Source organism: Neomonachus schauinslandi, chromosome 3 (assembly GCF_002201575.2).
Source record: "Neomonachus schauinslandi chromosome 3, ASM220157v2, whole genome shotgun sequence".
Lineage (NCBI taxonomy): Eukaryota > Metazoa > Chordata > Mammalia > Carnivora > Phocidae > Neomonachus > Neomonachus schauinslandi.
This window is the reverse complement of record NC_058405.1, coordinates 131,172,414-131,191,827: the sequence shown is the minus strand read 5'-3', so window position 1 is coordinate 131,191,827 and position 19,414 is coordinate 131,172,414. Positions and strand designations below refer to the sequence as shown.

The 19,414-nt window shown below is 38.9% G+C and overlaps 1 protein-coding gene across 1 annotated transcript in view; it reads left to right on the top strand.

Moving 5' to 3' along the window:
- Positions 1-19,414, top strand: part of LRP2 (LDL receptor related protein 2) — a 197,528-nt gene that overhangs the window by 26,389 nt on the left and 151,725 nt on the right. Inside the window, exons 2-4 of the mRNA XM_021702805.1 lie at positions 8,878-8,985; positions 11,029-11,151; positions 17,127-17,243. Of these exons, the coding sequence (XP_021558480.1) occupies positions 8,878-8,985; positions 11,029-11,151; positions 17,127-17,243 (348 nt within the window). The remainder of the gene's footprint in view (positions 1-8,877; positions 8,986-11,028; positions 11,152-17,126; positions 17,244-19,414) is intronic.

Below are 19,414 nucleotides of genomic sequence, written 5' to 3'. Positions count from 1 at the left end.
GGCGGCTGCCTTCGGCTCGGGTCGTGATCCTGGAGTCCCAGGATCGAGTCCCACATCGGGCTCCCCACTCAGTGGGGAGTCTGCTTCTCCCTCTGACCCTCTCCCCTCTCATGCTCTCTCTCACTCTCTCTCAAATAAATAAATAAAATCTTAAAAAAAAAAGATGAAATTAGCATTGATGCTTGCTTGCAGCTTTAACACATCTCTATCAATTTGGTTTATGGTTCAACACTTGGGCCTAATGAGTCAGAAAAACCCTGGTTTCCTGGTGTGATGCTGTCTATAAACGTGGTGTTTGGGTTGAGAGCGTGTCTGTCACACCGTTTATAAGCCTTAGGCAGGAAAGCTGCCTGCCTGCAGATGTGTGTAGTCCCTTATTTCTCACAAGTGCTTATTTTCTTTTTTAGTGTTTGATTCCATTCAGCCATTTTCCAGTAATTTACATTTGCTAGTCATGAAGCCATATAGGAATACTTTGGGCAGTTGGGGTTGGAAGTCAGCACTTAAATCAGGGTGATTTATAGGTTTTGTACAAGACCTGTTAAATTATTAAGTGCTGAAGTGTGTTTTACTCTTTTCTTATGTATAGTTTGATTCATTAGTTCCTTACTTACCCGAGCAGACGACTATTTTAAATTTTCTTCTGTTTGGATAGTGTTCTTTATAGCATCCTGTAAGTGTTGCTCTTTGGCCAATAAAGAGGTAGATAACCAGTCAGTCCCTTGGGAGGGAGTGGGGCTGAAGGTCTTGGGCTTAGTTTTCTTCCAGGTGGAGGAGGAGTCCATCCACAGGAACCTCAGTGACTTAGCTGATAGAGAAAGTACTACATGAATGATGTGGGGAAGTACAGAAAAGTCTAACACCAACACAGGGTCTGGGTTTTAGTACTGGCTGACAACAAGTTTTCATTGCTGAGTGTTCTTGGTAAAAGCTTGGAGATTCTTTTGAATGTTTTAGGCACTCATGTGATTGCCAGTTTATATTTTATTTAAAAAATTTTAAGTGCATGTGGCAGGGATTGGGAGAGGACATTTGAAGAAATTATTTTTTGTTACGAAAATTATACCGGTGGGGAAAGTTTGCCCCATAAAGCACGTGGGTCTATGACTTTTGTTTTTCATGACAGCGATCCTTTTACATTAATGAAGAACTGCTTGAGGCTTTCAGATTTTCGGCTTATTTTTTTTCTGTGGGACTCCCCCCACCCCTGAATGGATAAGCCTGTGGGCCCACCGTGGAACATTCCAGGGTGAAGCAGGCCTCCCTGGAACTTAGATTCTTTATCACACTCCCAGGGGAGTTCATTTCAAGTTGCTGGTACTAGGAGCTGCAGCATGCTATTGCCCAATCCCAGGCTGTCTTATTGCTGGCTGGGAGGGAGTGGGATTGCTGTTTAAGAAATTTTATTATCTTTAGAAGGAAAGAATTTATTATAGGAGTTTTCTTAGAAGATCTCTTTCATGTGGGTTAAGATGTTTTGAGCTCTGAATCTCCAAGCTGCTTACAGGTTCTAAGTTGTTCTCAACTGGGAGTGGTACCGCCACTCTCAAGGGATGTTTGGACATGTGTGGGGCTGTTCTTTATTGTCACAGTAACCCCAGGGAAGGGCACTGCTGGCATTTTACATAAGGGGGCCAGAGATGCTATACATCCTGCTTTGCCCAGGACAGTTAAATACTTGTCCCACTCTAAATGCCAACTGTGTCCTCTCCAGAACCCCTGAGAAGTGTGATTTTATTTGTAATGCTCTGCAGTGCTGATGGATAGTCTGGTTGTCAGGACAGAAGAGGCTCAGTGAAAACGAAGTGGAACGTGAGAGACTAGGGGGAAGGGGAGGAAGGCAGGTAGCTCATGTTTACATGAAAATGGGGAATTGCTCAGTTAGAACAGGTGGAAACAATTTCCCACTTCTCAGATTGAGAGGCTACTCTGATGGTGCATTGCATTATTCTGCTGGCTTTCGGTCATTGAAAAGGAACTTTTAAAAAATTACGAAGCAAATATTTCTAAATTCTGTAGGTTGCATGCTCAGAAACTTTCAGCTTGGTGGGGAAAGGACGCTAGGCTACCTTTGGCACACCTGTAGAACCTGCTGGTCATTTGTCATGCAAGTGGACCAGGCCTGGGCAGCTGGAGGGGCTGCAAGATGAGACCCATCTTTGCTAGCAGCTTCTTTTTTTTCTCTCTAAGATTTATTGATTTGAGAGAGAGAGAGAGCATATGAGCAGGAGGAGGGGTAGAAGGAGAGGGAGAGAATCTCAAGCCAACTCCCCGCTGAGCGTGACGGGAGATGGGGGCTTTTGACGCGGGGTTCGATCTGATGACCCTGAGATCAGGTCCAAAGTCAAGAGTCGGAGGCTTAACCAACTGAGCCACCTGGTGCCCCATCTGCTAGCAGCCTCTTGGTGAACCCCTGACCAGCTTACTCACTGAGCTCATTCATGCTGTGGCTCAGTTTCTGGGGAATGAAGTGGAGCCCCAAACCCTTCTCATGACCAAAGTCTGTATCCTCGTCCAGGCTTACATCTACCCAGAGCCACCTTTAGTTTTAACACAGGTACTGGCACTGGTGAGCTCTAAGCTTTCCTACAGTCAACTCATTTGATCACCTCACTTTTTTGCTTGACATTTATGGTACTTTATTCTCCATCTCCCCAACCTTGTACTCCACTCACAAGAGGCACCTTGCACTTGTCCTGCGGAGGCCTGCCCATGAAGCCCTCACCTGTGTTGGGCTTTCCTCAAATTGTTTGGTCCCTCCTCCTTGCTTATCCTGCTCATCCACAATGGCCCAGTGCAGTCTTACTCTCCATCATGAAGCCTTCTCTAATTACTCCAGTTTGTGGTGTTAGTATTTTTCTCCTTGAGATGAGTTGATTTTTACTGTCTGTGCTGCATATTTGGAACCAAATCATCTACAGTCATATGGCAAAGCTTTGGGGCCAGACTACCTAGGTCTGAATCCCTGTTTCTCTGCTTACTAGGTAGTTGTGAGATTTGGTCAAGCCTCAGTCTCCTCACCTATGAAATGGGGCTATTAATACTATTTCACAGAGTTGTTGTGATGATAAGTGAGGTAATCTATGGAAAACACTTAAAATACATGGCTAATTTATATTATATAAATAACTTTTATTCCCAATAAATTAGTAAGCTCTATTAAAAAAGGACCGTATCTTAACTTTCTTTGTTTCTTCCACAAGACCTAGAACCATGTTTTGCACATAGTAGGTATAAATTTTTTTTGTGGCATTAGTGAGTCAGTGAATCTGACATCATATTCTTTTGGTTCTTTTTTTTTTTTTTTTTTACTGCACTTAAATGATGTGTGTACATGATCACTCATCAAGTGGCTTTGTGAGTTTTGCTTCAAAGTCCTTAAATTCCTGAAACGTCTTCTTAATGTGGGTTTGCTTTAATCAGACATCAGGGCTCTGAAACAGTAATTTGGAAAAAACAGTCAGCTCAGTGGTTTGTAAACTGGGTTAAAGAAAAATAAAAAAAGAATTCTGGCCTCCTATTTGACAACCTGTTAGGAAAACCAGGCAGCTAGAATGTTGCACAGAAAGAGAATAGTAGGTTGGTTTGCTGCGTATATCTTGTTTCAGTTCCATCAATCGAGCCCTTGACTATTCCACCAGTTGGTATTAGGCAGAGCAGGGTTCCACACAATTTGTCACGCTTGGCTGTCATGACTGCAGTGTAAAGTTTTGGAAATAAGCAAGTGACTCTCAGTCTTTGAAGGTAACAGGCCTTGTTGGTGTGGATAAGGTGTGAGAATTGTAGGGAATCGTCACCCAACTTATAAACATCAAAAGTGTGTCAAGGGAATAAAAATCAAGTACAGAAAAAGTGAAGTAAGAATTATGGATGAATTAAGGAATTGCCTCATGTTACATTTGCTTCTTTGAGCTCAGTGAAGGCAGGACTATTAAAATGTTAGGTAATTTAATATGACATATCTTTAAAAAGAGCACATGCACCCCCTCAGGTAGACCAAGTGTCTGGGAGGACCAGCACATGTTAAGAGGATCTAACAGGAAAATAGGATTTGCCATCGAAATTACCTTACTCTGTTAACTTTGGACAATGTTCCATTGACTACGACTTGCCTTTCTCTTTTGAGAAAAGAATTTATGAGAGAGAAAAGAAACTCTCACTAGAAAAGGGTAAAAGAACCAAACCTTTTAATGTGACTCAGTATTTTTCTTCTTTTTTAAACTTCTGGGCATTCCTCTTTCAAGTAATTTCAAATTATTCCAGATTTCATTTTCCTTTCTGTGGATTTGAGATAGCAAACAAAGTCTTAATAAAGTGTTATAGTTTGCCTTGATGGTTTTATGTATGTAATGGTTTTATATATATAATGATACCAAGAGGCTGAATTTTAGGAAGAGGAATTTTCATTACCTGATGAATATGCATTGACTATCCCACATGTGCCTAGCACTGTGCTAGAGGCTGTAAAGAATACAGAAGTAGTGTACTTAATTCAGTACTGTTCCCTGTACTGGAAAAACAAATGACTTCTTCCTTCCTGTAGGCATTAACTGTTTCTCTGATATCTTAACACATTCTTAGTCCAACACTTAGACCAGGAAGCTTGGGATATGGCTCTTTATGAAGAAAAGATTACTCTTGTTTTTCTCCAGTTTGGGGCTTTAAAAGGTTGGAAAACAAGTTTATTCCTATGTCTAATATAATTTTTCTTGAAGAGATTGAACCTCTTTTTTTGATGTCCCTGGGTTGCTTTGGATTGTAACAAATTTTCCTAAGCCCAAGAATTTTTTTTTTTTAAAGATTTTATTTATTTATTTGACAGAGAGAGAGAGAGAGAGACAGCGAGAGAAGGAGCACAAGCAGGGGCAGAGGGAGAAGGAGAAGCAGGCTTCCTGCTGAGCAGGGAGCCCGATATGGGGCTCGATCCCAGGACGCTGGGACCATGACCTGAGCTGAAGGCAGATGCTTAACAACTGAGCCACCCAGGCGCCCCAAGCCCAAGAATTTTTATGTGAATTATATGAGCATATGGGGTGGTATGGATTCCATAAGAGCCCAGTTCACCAATTCAGTTAATGTGGATAGCAACTTCGGAAAAAAGTCAGATTTTTACATTCATTCTTGAGCTTCGTGAAATAATTTTTTTCTTTTCCTTTTTGCTTTCTCTTTTTTGTTTCTTTGGTGTAAGGGAAACCTGAGCAGTGGTCATAGCACAGGTCCAGAACTAGAACTGTTAGGTCCAAATCTTTGCTTTGCACGTTTGCTGTTTGATCTTGGGCAAGTTACTAAACTCCTCTGTGTCTCAAGTTCTTTGTGAAATGTTCATAATAAGACATCTATCTCATAGGGTTGTTATGGAAGTTAAATGACTTGAAGTTGGCAAAATGCTTGGAATGGTGCATGCCATTTATGTGCCACATGAGTATTTTTCATCTTTGCACCATCTGTTTTGATTCTTGGAAAAGGCCAGGGCTAATGTGGAGGAAGTAGGGTGTTCATTTGGTCTTAATGGTTTCTTGTCAATGGCTGCCTGGTTCTTAACAAAAGTTTTTTTTTTTTTTTTAGGGTGGTGGGGGAGAGAGACAGAGAGAGAGGGAGAGAGAGGGAGGAGGGGCAGAGGGAGAGAGAGAATCTTAAGCAGGCTCCACTCCCAGCATGGAGCCTGATGCAGGGCTCGATCTCACAACCCTGAGATCATGACCCGAGCTGAAATCAAGAGTTGGACACTTAACTGAGCCGCCCAGGCACCCCTTAACAAAAGATTTTTATTTCAGTATGGATTATGATGTTTTCTTCCTTGGCTCTTATTAGAGGGAAAGTATTTTAAGTTCTGAAAGTTATTGTTTGCAAAATTATCTCTAGGTTAAAACTGGATTGATTGGATATGGATATGTTTAGAGACCATTTGTTGAAAAAAATTTTAATTTTGCTCTATTTAGATTTTTTTTTTTTCTCCACAAACTGTTTAGCTCCAGTGTATGAAATCCCTCTCCCTGCTTTTTTGGACTTCAAATTATTAAACAATAAGGTGTAGATACCTTTGGTGGGGTTGAGAGTAAAGGCTACTTATTTAAAACAAAACAAAACAAATACAGTGCATACAGCTCAATTGAAATCAGGGGCACCTGCAATTGTTATTAGATGTGACCCAGAGCTTTTTACTAGTAGTTTGCTTTTAAATAGCACATACTCCCTTTATAATAAAATGAATGACAGGCTTCTGACACCAGTGGAGCATTTTGCTTGATTGCTGGGAGGCCACCCAGCAATCAGTTTGTTTTTTCTGGAGAGGTATTTCCAAACAATAGTCATTTGGGAGTTATAACAGGCATGGAAGGGAATATTGAAAAGGTGAATTTGACAGATGAATTATCATGGATATGTTGATACATTGAATAAATCGAGTTTGATATATTACTATAGATAATTGAATATTTGGGAGATCAAATGTGAAAAAACACTAACTAGGAAGAGTTAATTGAAAAATTTCCCCTATCAGTTTCATTTTTTATGTGTTTTATGTAATTTGCTTTGAAATAATTAAAAAAATGACTTTTGGATATCTATTTTGTGTTCTTTTTATGATGTGTTTAACTTCATATTTTAGCAAAAATAAAAAAGAAAATTTGACTTGTAATAAAAGTTGCTTAAGAATTGAACATGTTATAACTGGCAATAAGTTGTTTTGAGAATTTATTTTCTTCTCTCTACTCAGTTTCTAAGTTTATGCTTTTCTTTTTTTCATAGCAATATGAAACTCTTTGTAAGTAGACTGACCTGTAGATTGTTATAATTTTTCAACCAGAAATTATTCGATACTAAGGGAGACAAAGGTACTGAACTTACAAATGTATTATGTGGATTACTAACAATAGACCTAATTGATAAAAGTGATTTAATATATGTTGTGTTAATAGCTAAACCTCCAAAGCCCCTAATCTCCCATGGAAATATTGCTTTGTAGAACAAAATCCAATGAGAAGTTCTGGGATTCCAGAGTGAATTTGTACATTCCTTAGGGGCATTTTTGCAAGGGAGGTTGTTGTGTTTTAAAGGTAGTTGATAAGAGACCTGCACCACCAACCCCAGACCTGCACCACCAACCACCATCGTGCATTAGTCTATAGAAGGTATTTGGGTGTACGTATTCCTGTACCACTCGGTACCACCATTTAGCCAAGGGAAGTTTCTGACCATTTGCAGCATACATTATAAATCAGGATGTCACTACCAGACAATCAGATTTGAACATTCCATGAACAAAGTAGCCTATATCCCCTAGGAATAGATCACTTAACTATGTTTATGTCATGGTGTTGATATGCCTGCATTTACACAAGTCAGGATAGCACATTGTTTATTTATTTTAGGAGTAGATAATCGATCTGTATATTTACCTAATTTTGGGTTAATTAGCCAATAACTGAAATAGGTAATTTAGCATGATTGCTTAAATACATGGGGAAAATAAGTGTATTCTTCCAACCCCCCAGATTACTCCTCTACCACGTTGGGCTTGTGAAAGAATAATTTTGAGTCTTCTCCAAGTTGGGCTGATGGTTGGCTGCTCTCTTTAAAAAAATTTCCTACTTGGCACATAATACATGGGGAAGTCACTGGTCAAATATTTGGGGAAACTTGGAGGATTTCCAACTGCCAAATTAGTCCCCTGGGGAGACCTAGGAAAATTGCTGGATATATTGATTGAATGAAATAAACGTATTTAAGTTATGTTCTCTTTCTGGTATCACTAGGAGATATCACTGCTACTTGGGAATGTAGTAACTTTGGGGGCTAAATTTGTGCACTCCGGTTGGGTGCAGAGATTTTTTTGTTTGTTTTTTTGGCTTAAAATTTTTTTGTTTGTTTGTTTGCAGAGATGAGCTGACAGATCTGGTATCTTACGGAGTAGTTAAACAAAAAGCCAAAATATTGGTCTGAATCTAAGAATGAAGAACTATAAATTGCTATATATGACTTAGTAATAAGAGGGCACTTAAAAAAATAAAGGGCAGGGAACTGAAAAAAATGAAAAAGCACAGTCAAGCAAATGAAAATTACTCATGATGTTATCAGAGATAACCACCATTAACATTCTGGTCTTTTTCTACACTTTTTTTCTCCATACGTAACTCTGTTATAGGTAGAATTATACATCCTCATATTATAAATTTATCTAAATCACTTAGAAGTTCTACATAACCATCTTAATGAGTTCTTAATATGTCAAAATAAAGATATAAGAAAATTTTATCCTTATTATTGAACATCTAGAAAGTTTGCAATTTATTGTGATGTTGTGATTAAAATCTCCATACATAAATCTTTGTCTAATTCTCTGATTAGTTCCTTAGGGGGAAAAATACCTAAAAATAAAAGAACTAAGGGATGCCTGGGTGGCTCAGTCGATTAAGCATCTGCCTTTGGCTCAGGTCATGATCTCAGGGTCCTGGGATCGAGTCCTGCATCGGGCTCTTTGCTCAGCGGGGAGCCTACTTCTCCCTCTGCCTGCCGCTCCCCCTGCTTGTGCACTCTCTCTCTCTCTGACAAATAAATAAAATCTTTAAAAATAAAAGAACTAAGGAAAAGCACTCTTAAAAAGCAAGATACATGCTGTCAAATTTCTTTCTAGATTGGTTACAGTAAGGTACACTCTAGTCAACCTTGTACAGAAATGACCTCTTCCTGCAGACACTGAAATGGATAATACAATATTCATTATAAAAATGTTTTCCTAATTTTTTAAATAATCCACATTCCTTTGATGGCTAATTCATTGCATAATTTTTCATTTTTATAAAACATTTGTATTTCTTTGGTTAAATATCTGTTTGGGTAAGTTTTTCAACCGGTTTTCTTTTGCTTGTTGAGTTGCAGAATGTGGAAGTGAGCATTTCCGCTGTGAGGATGGGCATTGTATCTCTGCATCCTGGAGATGTGATGGGACCAGAGACTGCTTGGATGATTCGGATGAAATTGGCTGCCGTAAGTGAGGAGGGGCTGGGCTAAGCTCTATTTCAAGTAACAGAAGTGCTTCTGGGTGAATCCAGCTGTACCAAAGACAAGGAGTTGTGCCTTTAGTGATAGATTCGGGACTGGGCTCACTTCTGAGATCTCTGTGGTTGAAGAGAACTGATGGCATTAATCATTCTGTTAGTCCCTTTTGAGGAAGGGGTTCGGTTCACATCAGTTTCTGTCTTAACCCTTAGCCCATGACTTTGATATTGAAACAAATTTGTGAGTAGTTTTCTGAAGCCTATAAGCCTATTTCAGATTATTCACTCTGGAAATTTTGTGCACCAACTGTGATTTGTAATTCAAGGAGGAGTCTGTTTTTGTATAAAGGATGTAGTGTAAGTTAGGCGAATTACACAAAAAGATCACAGAAGAGGCTAGGGTGGTTTCATATTTAAAAAACATTACAGTTCTCATACCCATAGGAAACAGACTGAGGGTTGCTAGAGGGGAGGGGGGTGAGGGGATGGAATAACTGGGTGATGGGCATTAAGGAGAGCACGTGATGTAATGATACTGGGTGTTACATACAACAGATGAATTACTGAACTCTACCTCTGAAATTAATAACACATTATATGTTAATTAACTGAATGTAAATAAAATAAAATTAAAAAAAGAATGAAATCCATCGGACTTTTCAGAACCTCAAAAAATTATAGTTAAAAGCACAATAGTATTGTAAACCCAAAGTTTAACTAATTATAAAATCACTTTTACATGTATTTCTTCATTTAGTTCTCTCAGTATTCTGAGGCAGGTTTCAGATTAGGAAACAGAGGCATAGTGAAGTTAAATCATCCATTAAAGGCCTCCTTCCTGCACAAATCCCAACCCTTAACATCTATTGCTTTCTTAGCTGGCTGTATGTGATCAGTTGCCCTCCTGCAGTTTCATTCATTCTGATTTGTGAAAGACAAGGGTTATCATCCAAAACCCAAGAAATCCGGTGAAAAATTAATTTGTTTTGAATTGTTGGCCATCTGGTGGCACAACGGAACAAACTTTGATGTGTCGTTTGGATCACGATGCATTTGAAAATGAGAGAAGGATGGGGAATGGGTCTATACAGTACTTCTCAAACTTCCATGCACGCATAAATGGAGCACCTGGGGAGCTTGAAAGTGCAGGTTTTGCATCCATGTCTGGAGTGGGACCTGAGATTCTGCATTTCTACACGCTCCCACGTGATGCTAATGCTGCCAGTCTGTGAATCACGTTTTGAGCAAGGAAATAGCTCTATTTGTAGAGACACGGTTATGTGCTATCCATTCACTTCCTCTGGCCTTCCCAAGTTCATTTTAGGTTAAACACTAGGAGCAGAAAAGCAAGAAATGGGTGTTCTGGGATAGAGGGATAAATGAATAGTTACACCAACATCTCTTTAGAAATTGTTAATATAAAATGTAATAACAGTGTTCCAGAACAATGACAATAGAGATAGCAACTAACATTATACTGTACTTGCACATACATTATTTAACTGATTTTTTTAGCAAACTATGAGATAACTACAGTCCCCATTTTATGGTGCATACATGGAAGCTCAGAGAACCTGCCAAAGATCATAAGGCAAGAAAATTGTAGAAAAAATAATTATTCGATTCTGGGTCTTCTTTTCCAAGTCTCATGTTTTTTAATTTCAATTCATCATGATGCTTTGCAATTGGTTATTACAAAACATTTCAAATAATTTAACAATAACTCATGGTTAATTTTTATCTAAATTTAAAATTCAATATTTTTTTGTCATGGCTTTCTATGGATGTGTTTTGGCTGTTTGTTTTATTTGTATTTTTGTGTTGCTTTGGATCATCAGTTTGTCGTGAGGCCATTGCTGAGATTATTTGGCATTGAATGCTGATTAGAGTCCACAGACTGTTGTATAGAATTACTGTTTGCCATCAAATATATTAAGCAGGAGTTGACATAGATTCTTTTGAAATAAGCATTGTTTGTTGGTATAGTAGGGTGGATGTTTGACATAATGAGTCCTTTTCTGGTTTGTTGTAGCTCCGCCTTCTTGCAAGTCGGACCAATTCCTATGTCAGGGTGAAAGTCTATGCATCCCTAACTTCTGGGAGTGTGACGGTGACCAGGACTGTGAGGATGGCTCAGATGAACATCAGCATTGTCGTAAGTGTTTATAGAGGGATTTTGTTTTGGCCTCCTGGAAACCTAAAATCTAACCTGTTACAGATGCAATAACAATGGGATGATTTATAAATGCTGAGTTGGAACTTAAATGACAGGGGATCCTATGTCTAGGATACATTTATTTATATCTATAGGTGGGGTCTTCATTTGTGTGGTTGGCAGCGGGATGGCTCCTTTTGCACCTGCAGTGCACTCTGCATCGAAACCTTCTATCTCTTCAGCCTCAGTATTAAACTATCTTCTTTTTGATTAAGTGGAAATGGACCTCATAGCTAGGTCTGTTGGAGGCAGTGTTGGTTGCTGCCTCAGTGACTGTGGGTACAGCCTGCATGGGATGAGCTGCAACAAGGAAGATGGCAGCAATCAGGAGGACCTTGGCAGCTGCTGCATTCCTGGACATTGAGGGGGTTCAGGACAGTAAACTGGAAGAAACTCTTAAATTCTAATTTCTTTGGGCTCAAACTGGAAAAAGAGTTTGAAATGGGCTTAAATAATTTGGACGAGAGAGTCATCTTGGGGAAATGTAAGATGGCAGCATATGAGAAATATGCCATGTGTATCATTCTTTTGCTTTCTCTGTTAAGGATATTTATATAATTTAAAATTATTCCTGTATCAATGAGGATGTATTTGGCTGCAAAGAATGAAGAACACAACTCCAAAAAGTTAAGCAAAAGGGGAATTTATTATCTTACACAATAAGAAGCCTAAATGTAGTGTTGTTCCAGGGTTGATTAATTCCCAGTTCAATAACATCAGCCAGTTTTCTCCCACTTTTCTGCTCTGCCGTCTTCAGCCTGCTGGCTTTTTGTGATTGCATGAAGGCTGTAGAAGTCCTGGATTTCACATCCCTATAATCCTAATCTGAAGATCTAGAAGAGAGAACATGATATCCTTTCCCTGTGGTTTTTTTTTTTAAATGATACCCCCCCCAACAAAAAACCCCCAAATAAAAAACCAAAGACCTTTTAGAAGTCTAGGTTGGACTGAGATGGAAATTGGAGAGAAGATATCAGACTATAAGGAACCACCTCAGGCTCCTGACCCCAGTTGTCCTGTGAAAAGAGGCTAGCTCCGATCATTGCGTGGCAATTAACTTTGAGCCTCCCGCAATTCTGTTTCATTAAATGCACATCCCACAAATCATGGACATCTATCACCACTTTGTGTTGAGTTTTAAGATGTCAGCCAAGATCCTGTTGGCATTTTTACAGTCATTGCCCACAAAGATCAAAGAAGAAACAGATGTTTTTGATGACTACTTCATGTGAGAACTTGTTTAGTCACTATATGACTAGCAGTGGAGATTCCGTGGCCTTCAGTAGGTCCTGGATACATTTATAAAAGCTTGGAATTTAGCCCAGGACTTGTGAGTCCAGCATTGAGTGTGAACTCTTTTCAGTCAGGCCAAGGGTCTTTTGAGAAAGAGAATTCTCAAAATATCCATGAGTTCGACTTTAGTTTAAACTTAAAATGAAGACTGTATACTTAAACAGCCTGTTAGGGCTTGTCAGTGTTGGTCATGGTCTTTGGTCTTCCAGCAAAGGGATGGTGATATTTGGGACAAAGTGATTAGGGGGAAACTAGCAAACTATGTAGGGCTGTGGAAGGTGGTGGTGGTGACAAATGAAATCCCGAGGGAGGTGTGGATGGGAGCTCATCAAGGCCAACCAGGAGCATGGCATGTCCAGATGAGGTCCAGTTATGTGTCAGGATGTGAGGTGGAATGGCAAAAGGGGAGACCAGATCTGAAAGAGGGAGATGGGGGATGGTATCTCAGAAGTACTGAACGGTGGAATTAAAACTGTCAGGCATAGTAGGGCACAGGAAAAAACCTTTGTTTGTAGGAAATCTGGCCAATACTATTTTCTCTCTAGCCCCTTAAAGGTCCTAGGGGAAAGAAGGGATGACCTGCGGATAGTGAGTACTCAGTGGGAACAGGATGGGGCTAGATTGTGAATCTCTGGAGAGCAGTGTCTAGGCTTTATTTGGCTTAATCCCTAAGACTTGTTATTTTGTCTAGCAGATAGTAGGTTCTTGATAAATGGGTACTGAATGAATTAATGAATGATGGGTTATTTATCTTCTGGCTAGATAGGCCATTTTTGGTTCCATTTTCTCTTGCTTCCCACACAAAGTAGGAAGAAAGCTGAGCGGTAGATTGTGATACAGTGTAGTGGATGACCCCTTGCTAATAATAATACTTTGCAGAGGGGATACAAACTCCTAAGGAGAACTGCTTGGGAAAAGAGACTGGAGAAAACTTTATCACAGTAATTTATAAGCAATGTTACATACCATTTTCAGTGACAATGGATTTCATAAGGTAAATCTTGCATTTTCTAAAAAAGATTTTGTATTTATTTGAGAGAGAGAGAATGAGAATGAGTGTGGGAAGGGGTAGAGGGAGAAGGAGAAGCAGACTCCCTGCCCAGCAGGGAGCCTATCGTGGGGCTTGATTCCAGGACCCTGGGATCACAACCTGGGCTGAAGGCAGACGCTTAACCAACTGAGCCACCCAGGTGCCCCTAATTCTTGGATTTTTAATGATATAAAATTCTTTATTAGACATCCTTTAGCTACAGACTGCCACCACTATGTTCACTAAGGTCACCAGAGAACTCCTGATTGTCAAGTAGAGTGGACACTTTACCCTTTTCATCCTTGGATGGACTTTTCTGTTGCACTTGACTCTGACAATCACTCTCTCCTTCTTGACACTACTACCTTGGCTGCCATGACTCCTCACTCTCCTGGTTCTTTTCTGAACTGCTTTGATCGTTCCATTTTGTTTTCCTCTTCTCCCTAGCCCGTGAGCTCAGAGCCCTGCACTTAGCAACTCCTCTTACTCTACACTTTTCCAGGATAATTTCAACCAATCTTATGACTTCAATAACCCTGGATAGGCTGATGATACCCAAATCTATGCTTATGACCCAGATTTCTTGCCCACACTTCAGTCTTGTATATTCAGCTGCCTGTTGGAGATCTCCAGGATGCTTCAAATTCAAGGTGTCCCAAGTGGAGTTAATAATCTTCTCCCCTGACCAGGTTTTTTCTTCTATATTTGCTGGTCCATGTGAATTATCTTTAGAAATAAAATTAACTCACTTATATATAAGACACTAGCAGAAAATATAACATCAATCTCAAACTATTAGAAATAGGCAGATCAAGGCCATTTTCCTTGTTAATCTAGAATGTTAAGAAACATATTCTATAATGAAGGCATTTTATTAGAGGAAATATAAAGATGGCTATCAGTGACATTAAAGATGTAATCAATTAGCAAGGAAAGGAAATCACAATCTCTTAGGCACTAGAGCTAGAAATTTGGAATTATTCTTGATTCTTCTGTCCATATTTAGTCAGCAACTCTGGCCTAACATCTCTAAAGTTCACCTCTTTCCCATTTATGTCGTTACTGCCAGCAATCTCTTATCTGGGTGACTGCAGCAGCCTCTGGAGTGGCCTCCCTGCCTCTAGTCCTATGCCTCCTTAGGTTCTCCCTGACATTGATACTAGAAAGATTTGACTAAAACCCTGAAACTCTTTGGTGTATATCACCCCAAGAAGAAAGCTCCAACTCCTTAACATGGTTTACAGTGGCTTCGAAGATATGGCTGGTGCTTATTTTTCCATGTCTACTACTTGGCCATTCATGCCTTGAAATTGCCATGTGGGGTCACATCAGTGCTTGTAATTCCCTTGGGCATATGCTGTGCCCCTCTTTGACCTCTGTGCATGCTGCCTGAATGCTTGTTGCTAGAGTCCTTTTTTTGACCTAGCTTACCTAGCCGCTTCTCCTGTAAGACCCAGTGAGATGTTACCTCCTAAAGGAAGCTGTCCCTGTTCACACTCTTACCTCAGAGTGAATTAGGCGTTCCTCCCTGGTCCTTCTATAATTAGTTCCTTGCGTGCCTATATTGTTTTCTAATTAATTCTTGAAATGTTTCATAGAAAACTATGAGCTCCTTGAGGGTAGGGAGTGTGCCTCATTCATCATTGTATTCCCATTGTTGGTGTACTTTGTGGCATGTAATAGGCCCTCAGTAGATGTTTATGTAATGAGTGAATAAGTGAATTCTGGCATCAGACTGGTTGATGGATCCATATAATTTTAATTTATCATTTCTCTATGTTTGAATGAGCTTTTAATTGCTCCCTCATAAACCCCTTTGAAATCTTAAGCTCAAAATAGAGAATTGCTTTGGGCTTCAGTTTAAGAAGAAAGCCAAGATACTTAAAATAATATTGGCACTTGATTTAGTTTTTCTTCATATTTTGTTTGAAAATACTCATGACTTGCCTTTTTTGGAAATAAAAAAGTTCTTTAATTTTATGTGGAAATTGGCAATATATACTTAAGTAAATTATAGGGGAATTTAATGAGGAAGTATTAATCTTTTTAGCCTTAATTTAGATAAAATTGGGTCAGCTTTGGGCAGAACTCAGACATTTAAGTAACTTCTAGAAAAGTTGTTTCATTCTAATTTTATTAATATAAGGTACTGGGAGAAAATATGAAATTATACTGTCAGAGTGTCAGAAATTGACCGATTGGAAAAATCTTGTTTGCTGTTCAAGAATTACATAACACAGTCATAATGAGATCATTTTATTAAACAGAAAGAAGGAACAAGATGACGTGAAAGGTATAATCAATTAAGCATGGAAAAGGGTGGTAATTATGGATAGTTTTTAATGTCTTATCACATGGTAACCTTTATATGTTTGAATCTTCAAGTGTCAACTCTATAAAGCTGTGATTAATTATCCACTTGTCTTTTAGAAAGGTTTTTCTTATGTTTAGATGATGGCACACCGCTTAACAGATACATAATTTCATCAGAAAACCAAATTTTGCTGAACCTAAGTATCTTTACTATATAGAAGTATAGGAAACTCTGTAAAAATTCAGGGGAAAATTTTTTTCTTCCATTTGATGATTATGATTATTTTCAGTCTATCACATTTTCCCCATTCCCCAAATGTTTTCTTTTTATGTGGACAGTTGAAAAATCCCATGATAATTTCTGCTCCAGGCTTACAGAATAGCATTCACATGATGCTTGCAGCATCAATTCCTTAGATTTGATCTGTTTTATCTAGAGGCAAATTTGATAAACTACCGATGCCTTGCTTTTACCTACTGTAATCAACAGAGGATAAAAACAAGCTAGTTTAAATTGTTTATAAAACTGATAAACATTCAATGTAGAGAGTCATATAATAGAGAAAACTCTAAAGAAAAAAATCACCCATATTTTGATCACTCAGAAATATCCACTGTTACAACCCTTTGGCATATATCCTTCTTGTTTAAACAAGTATTTCAATGAGGCGGAACCTTACCGATCCCTGGCTACTGCCTATATCTGCAAAATTCTTATTTCATTCATCCCTTTTACCATGTAGGTTTCAGTCTATATTGTATTCTCCACACATGTTGATAATTGTCTACACTAACATGCTTGAGTGTTGATGTGATCCCGTGAGCATTTTTAAAGGATTTTATTTATTTATTTTAGAGAGAGAGCACATGCATGCGTGGGTGAGTGGGAGTGGGGGGTGGGGGGGGAGAGGCAGAGGGAGAGGGAGAGAAGCGACTCTCTGCTGAGTGTGGAGCCCCTGCTTTGGGGCTCAGTCTCAGGAGTCTGAGATCATGATATGAGCTGAAATCAAGAGTTAGGGGATGCTCGACTGACTGAGCCACCCAGGTGCCCCGATTCTGTGAGCATTTTGATAATATCCTGATGATAATACCTTTGCTTTTGCATTGTGAGCTGTCTACCTTGGTGTAGCTGGGTAACTGCTTTCTGAGCCTATGAACTTTATGTTCAATATACTCTCTTGCCTTTGCTTTCAAATTGCCTCATTCATCTTTGGTAAATGTCAATGGATTGGTCTGTCTTTGGCAGTAATTATAAAGTAATATCTTTTCCCCTTCACAGCTGGGAGAACATGCTCAAGCCATCAAATTACATGCTCCAATGGTGAATGTATCCCAAACGAATACAGGTGCGACCACGTCAGAGACTGCTCAGATGGAACGGACGAGAAAGACTGCCGTGAGTCCCTTGCAGTCTTTGCACTGTTTTTGCTTTCACCTTTGTCCCTTTGGCATTTTAATCAATTTGTTAGATTTGTTGATGGACAGAAATGCTTACAATATGCCTCTTGTTATTGAAATCTCTTGGGCAGATTCTTTTGTGGATTAGAGGTGATATTCTGATATGAGACTATTTTTAGCAAGACATTCCAAGTGTGTCCTGCCTTAGCACATCAGATTTCTGTATTTTTTAACATTAACGTAGAATCCTGAAGGGTCATTGAATACATTGAATATAAAATCTGGTTTGGTCAATTACGGGTTTTATTAGATTAAGATGGTATATTTCTGGGTCAAATGTCATTAATTTTTCTGCTCTTATGGACTCAGTATTTTCCAGTTTGGAAAAGAGTTACATTTTGAAAATGGCTTTCCCCAATGGCAGCCTATTATATCAGTTTGTAAGTAATCACCACATGATAAACATAGAAATCACAGTATTCTATGTGTAATGTTGAGATATTATCATAATCAAAATAAGAGAGTGCAATCATGGTGCATCGTGTACATCTTACAAATAAGTAAGGAGTAATCTGTCTCTCTTGAGGTTTATGTGGAATTGTTAGATTACAAGAATATAGGAAATATTCTACTGTGTCCGTCCTGTGGTCCACCTAACTGTGACTTCAGCTTCAGATGTATCCAGTTCCGCTTAAAAGCCCTTGTAAGCATATTCATTTATGAGTTTATCCAGAACTTCCTTGAGTTTTTATGTATTTTTTTCCTGAATTTCTTTTGATAGGCTGCATTTCATAAGTGTACTATGAGCTGAGTAAAGTTTCTTTCTTTTGCTCTTAAATTTATGCTCCAAACTTCAGGGGTTTGTTTTAATATTCTGGTATTCCAATAATCAGTGGATAGATTTTGTGTACCTTAGAAAACTTGATCATAAACTTCTTAGTTATTATGTCTCCAACTGAGATTTAAGTTTTAGTCCATTCTTGTGGGACACCTCCTCTACTGTTTGATCATTTTGATTTAATTTAGTTTTCTGGACTGTTGCTAAATTTCTTCCTTTGGTCCAAATGGTTTATTTTATGTTTCTTGATGAGAAGACCATCTTCTGTATATTTTGGTACATTTCCCAATAAGGTGCTATGCCCTTGGGTGGGAGCTAACATAAACTGGTTATGAGCAAATCATTCCTATTTCACTACATTGTTCAAACTGTACTCTTTATGGAAGAAATACTAGCATATGTGAAAAGGAAAGATCTGGGTCCAAACAGGTCCAGATTCATGTTGCATCCGTATCATTATCACAGAGTGCATTTTATTTTATTTTTTTAAAAGATTTTATTTATTTATTTGAGAGAGAGAGAGAGTGAGCGAGTGAGCGAGAACTAGCGGGGGTGGAGAGAGGCAGAGGGACAGGGAGATGCAGACTCCCTGCTGAGCAGGGATTATGACCTGAGTCGAAGGCAGACTTAACCGACTGAGCCACCCAGGCGCCCCAACACATGGTGCATTTTAAGAAACGCCTCTTCTCCTTCAGTGCTTTCTTTCCTTGGGACTGTTTTTCTTTGGGAAGACGCTGTGCTATTTGTCTTTGTATCTCCAGAATTGCTGGTACAGTTGTGTTGTGGTGTAATTTCCAACTTAAATGTTCTCTTGGAAAGAGATTATGTTACCTCTCATTTGGGTCTCTTTTCAGTTAGAAAATTGAGACTTAGTACTGGCATTTATAGAGATGGTAGTGTCTGTCTGATGTCACAAAATAGCAAGTCTGAGTCAGGGACTCTCAGTACTTTGTAAAGCAAACAATAGGTTCTTCATTGTGGCAAGTGAAGAAAATATTTTTGATTCATACTAGTGATGGATCATATATTTTACAGTGTTTTGTAAACTGCTAAGTGTTATATAAATTTTGGTTGTTATTCTGAATTAGGTTCCTCAATGAGGACAATAGGGCAGGTGTTAGTATACTCTCATAAATAAAGAAACTGAGACTGCAAAGAGTAGAATGGCTTGTTCAAGGTTGTACAATGTGTGGCAGTGCTGTGGCTAAATCCATCTTCTGGTTCCAAGTCTGGTGATTGCTTTTCATGAAGGACTTTATTTACAGAAGGAGAAAGTTCTAGCTTGTGCAAGTTTAAGGGAGAACCAGAGGCTGTGCCACCCGCCAACCGTC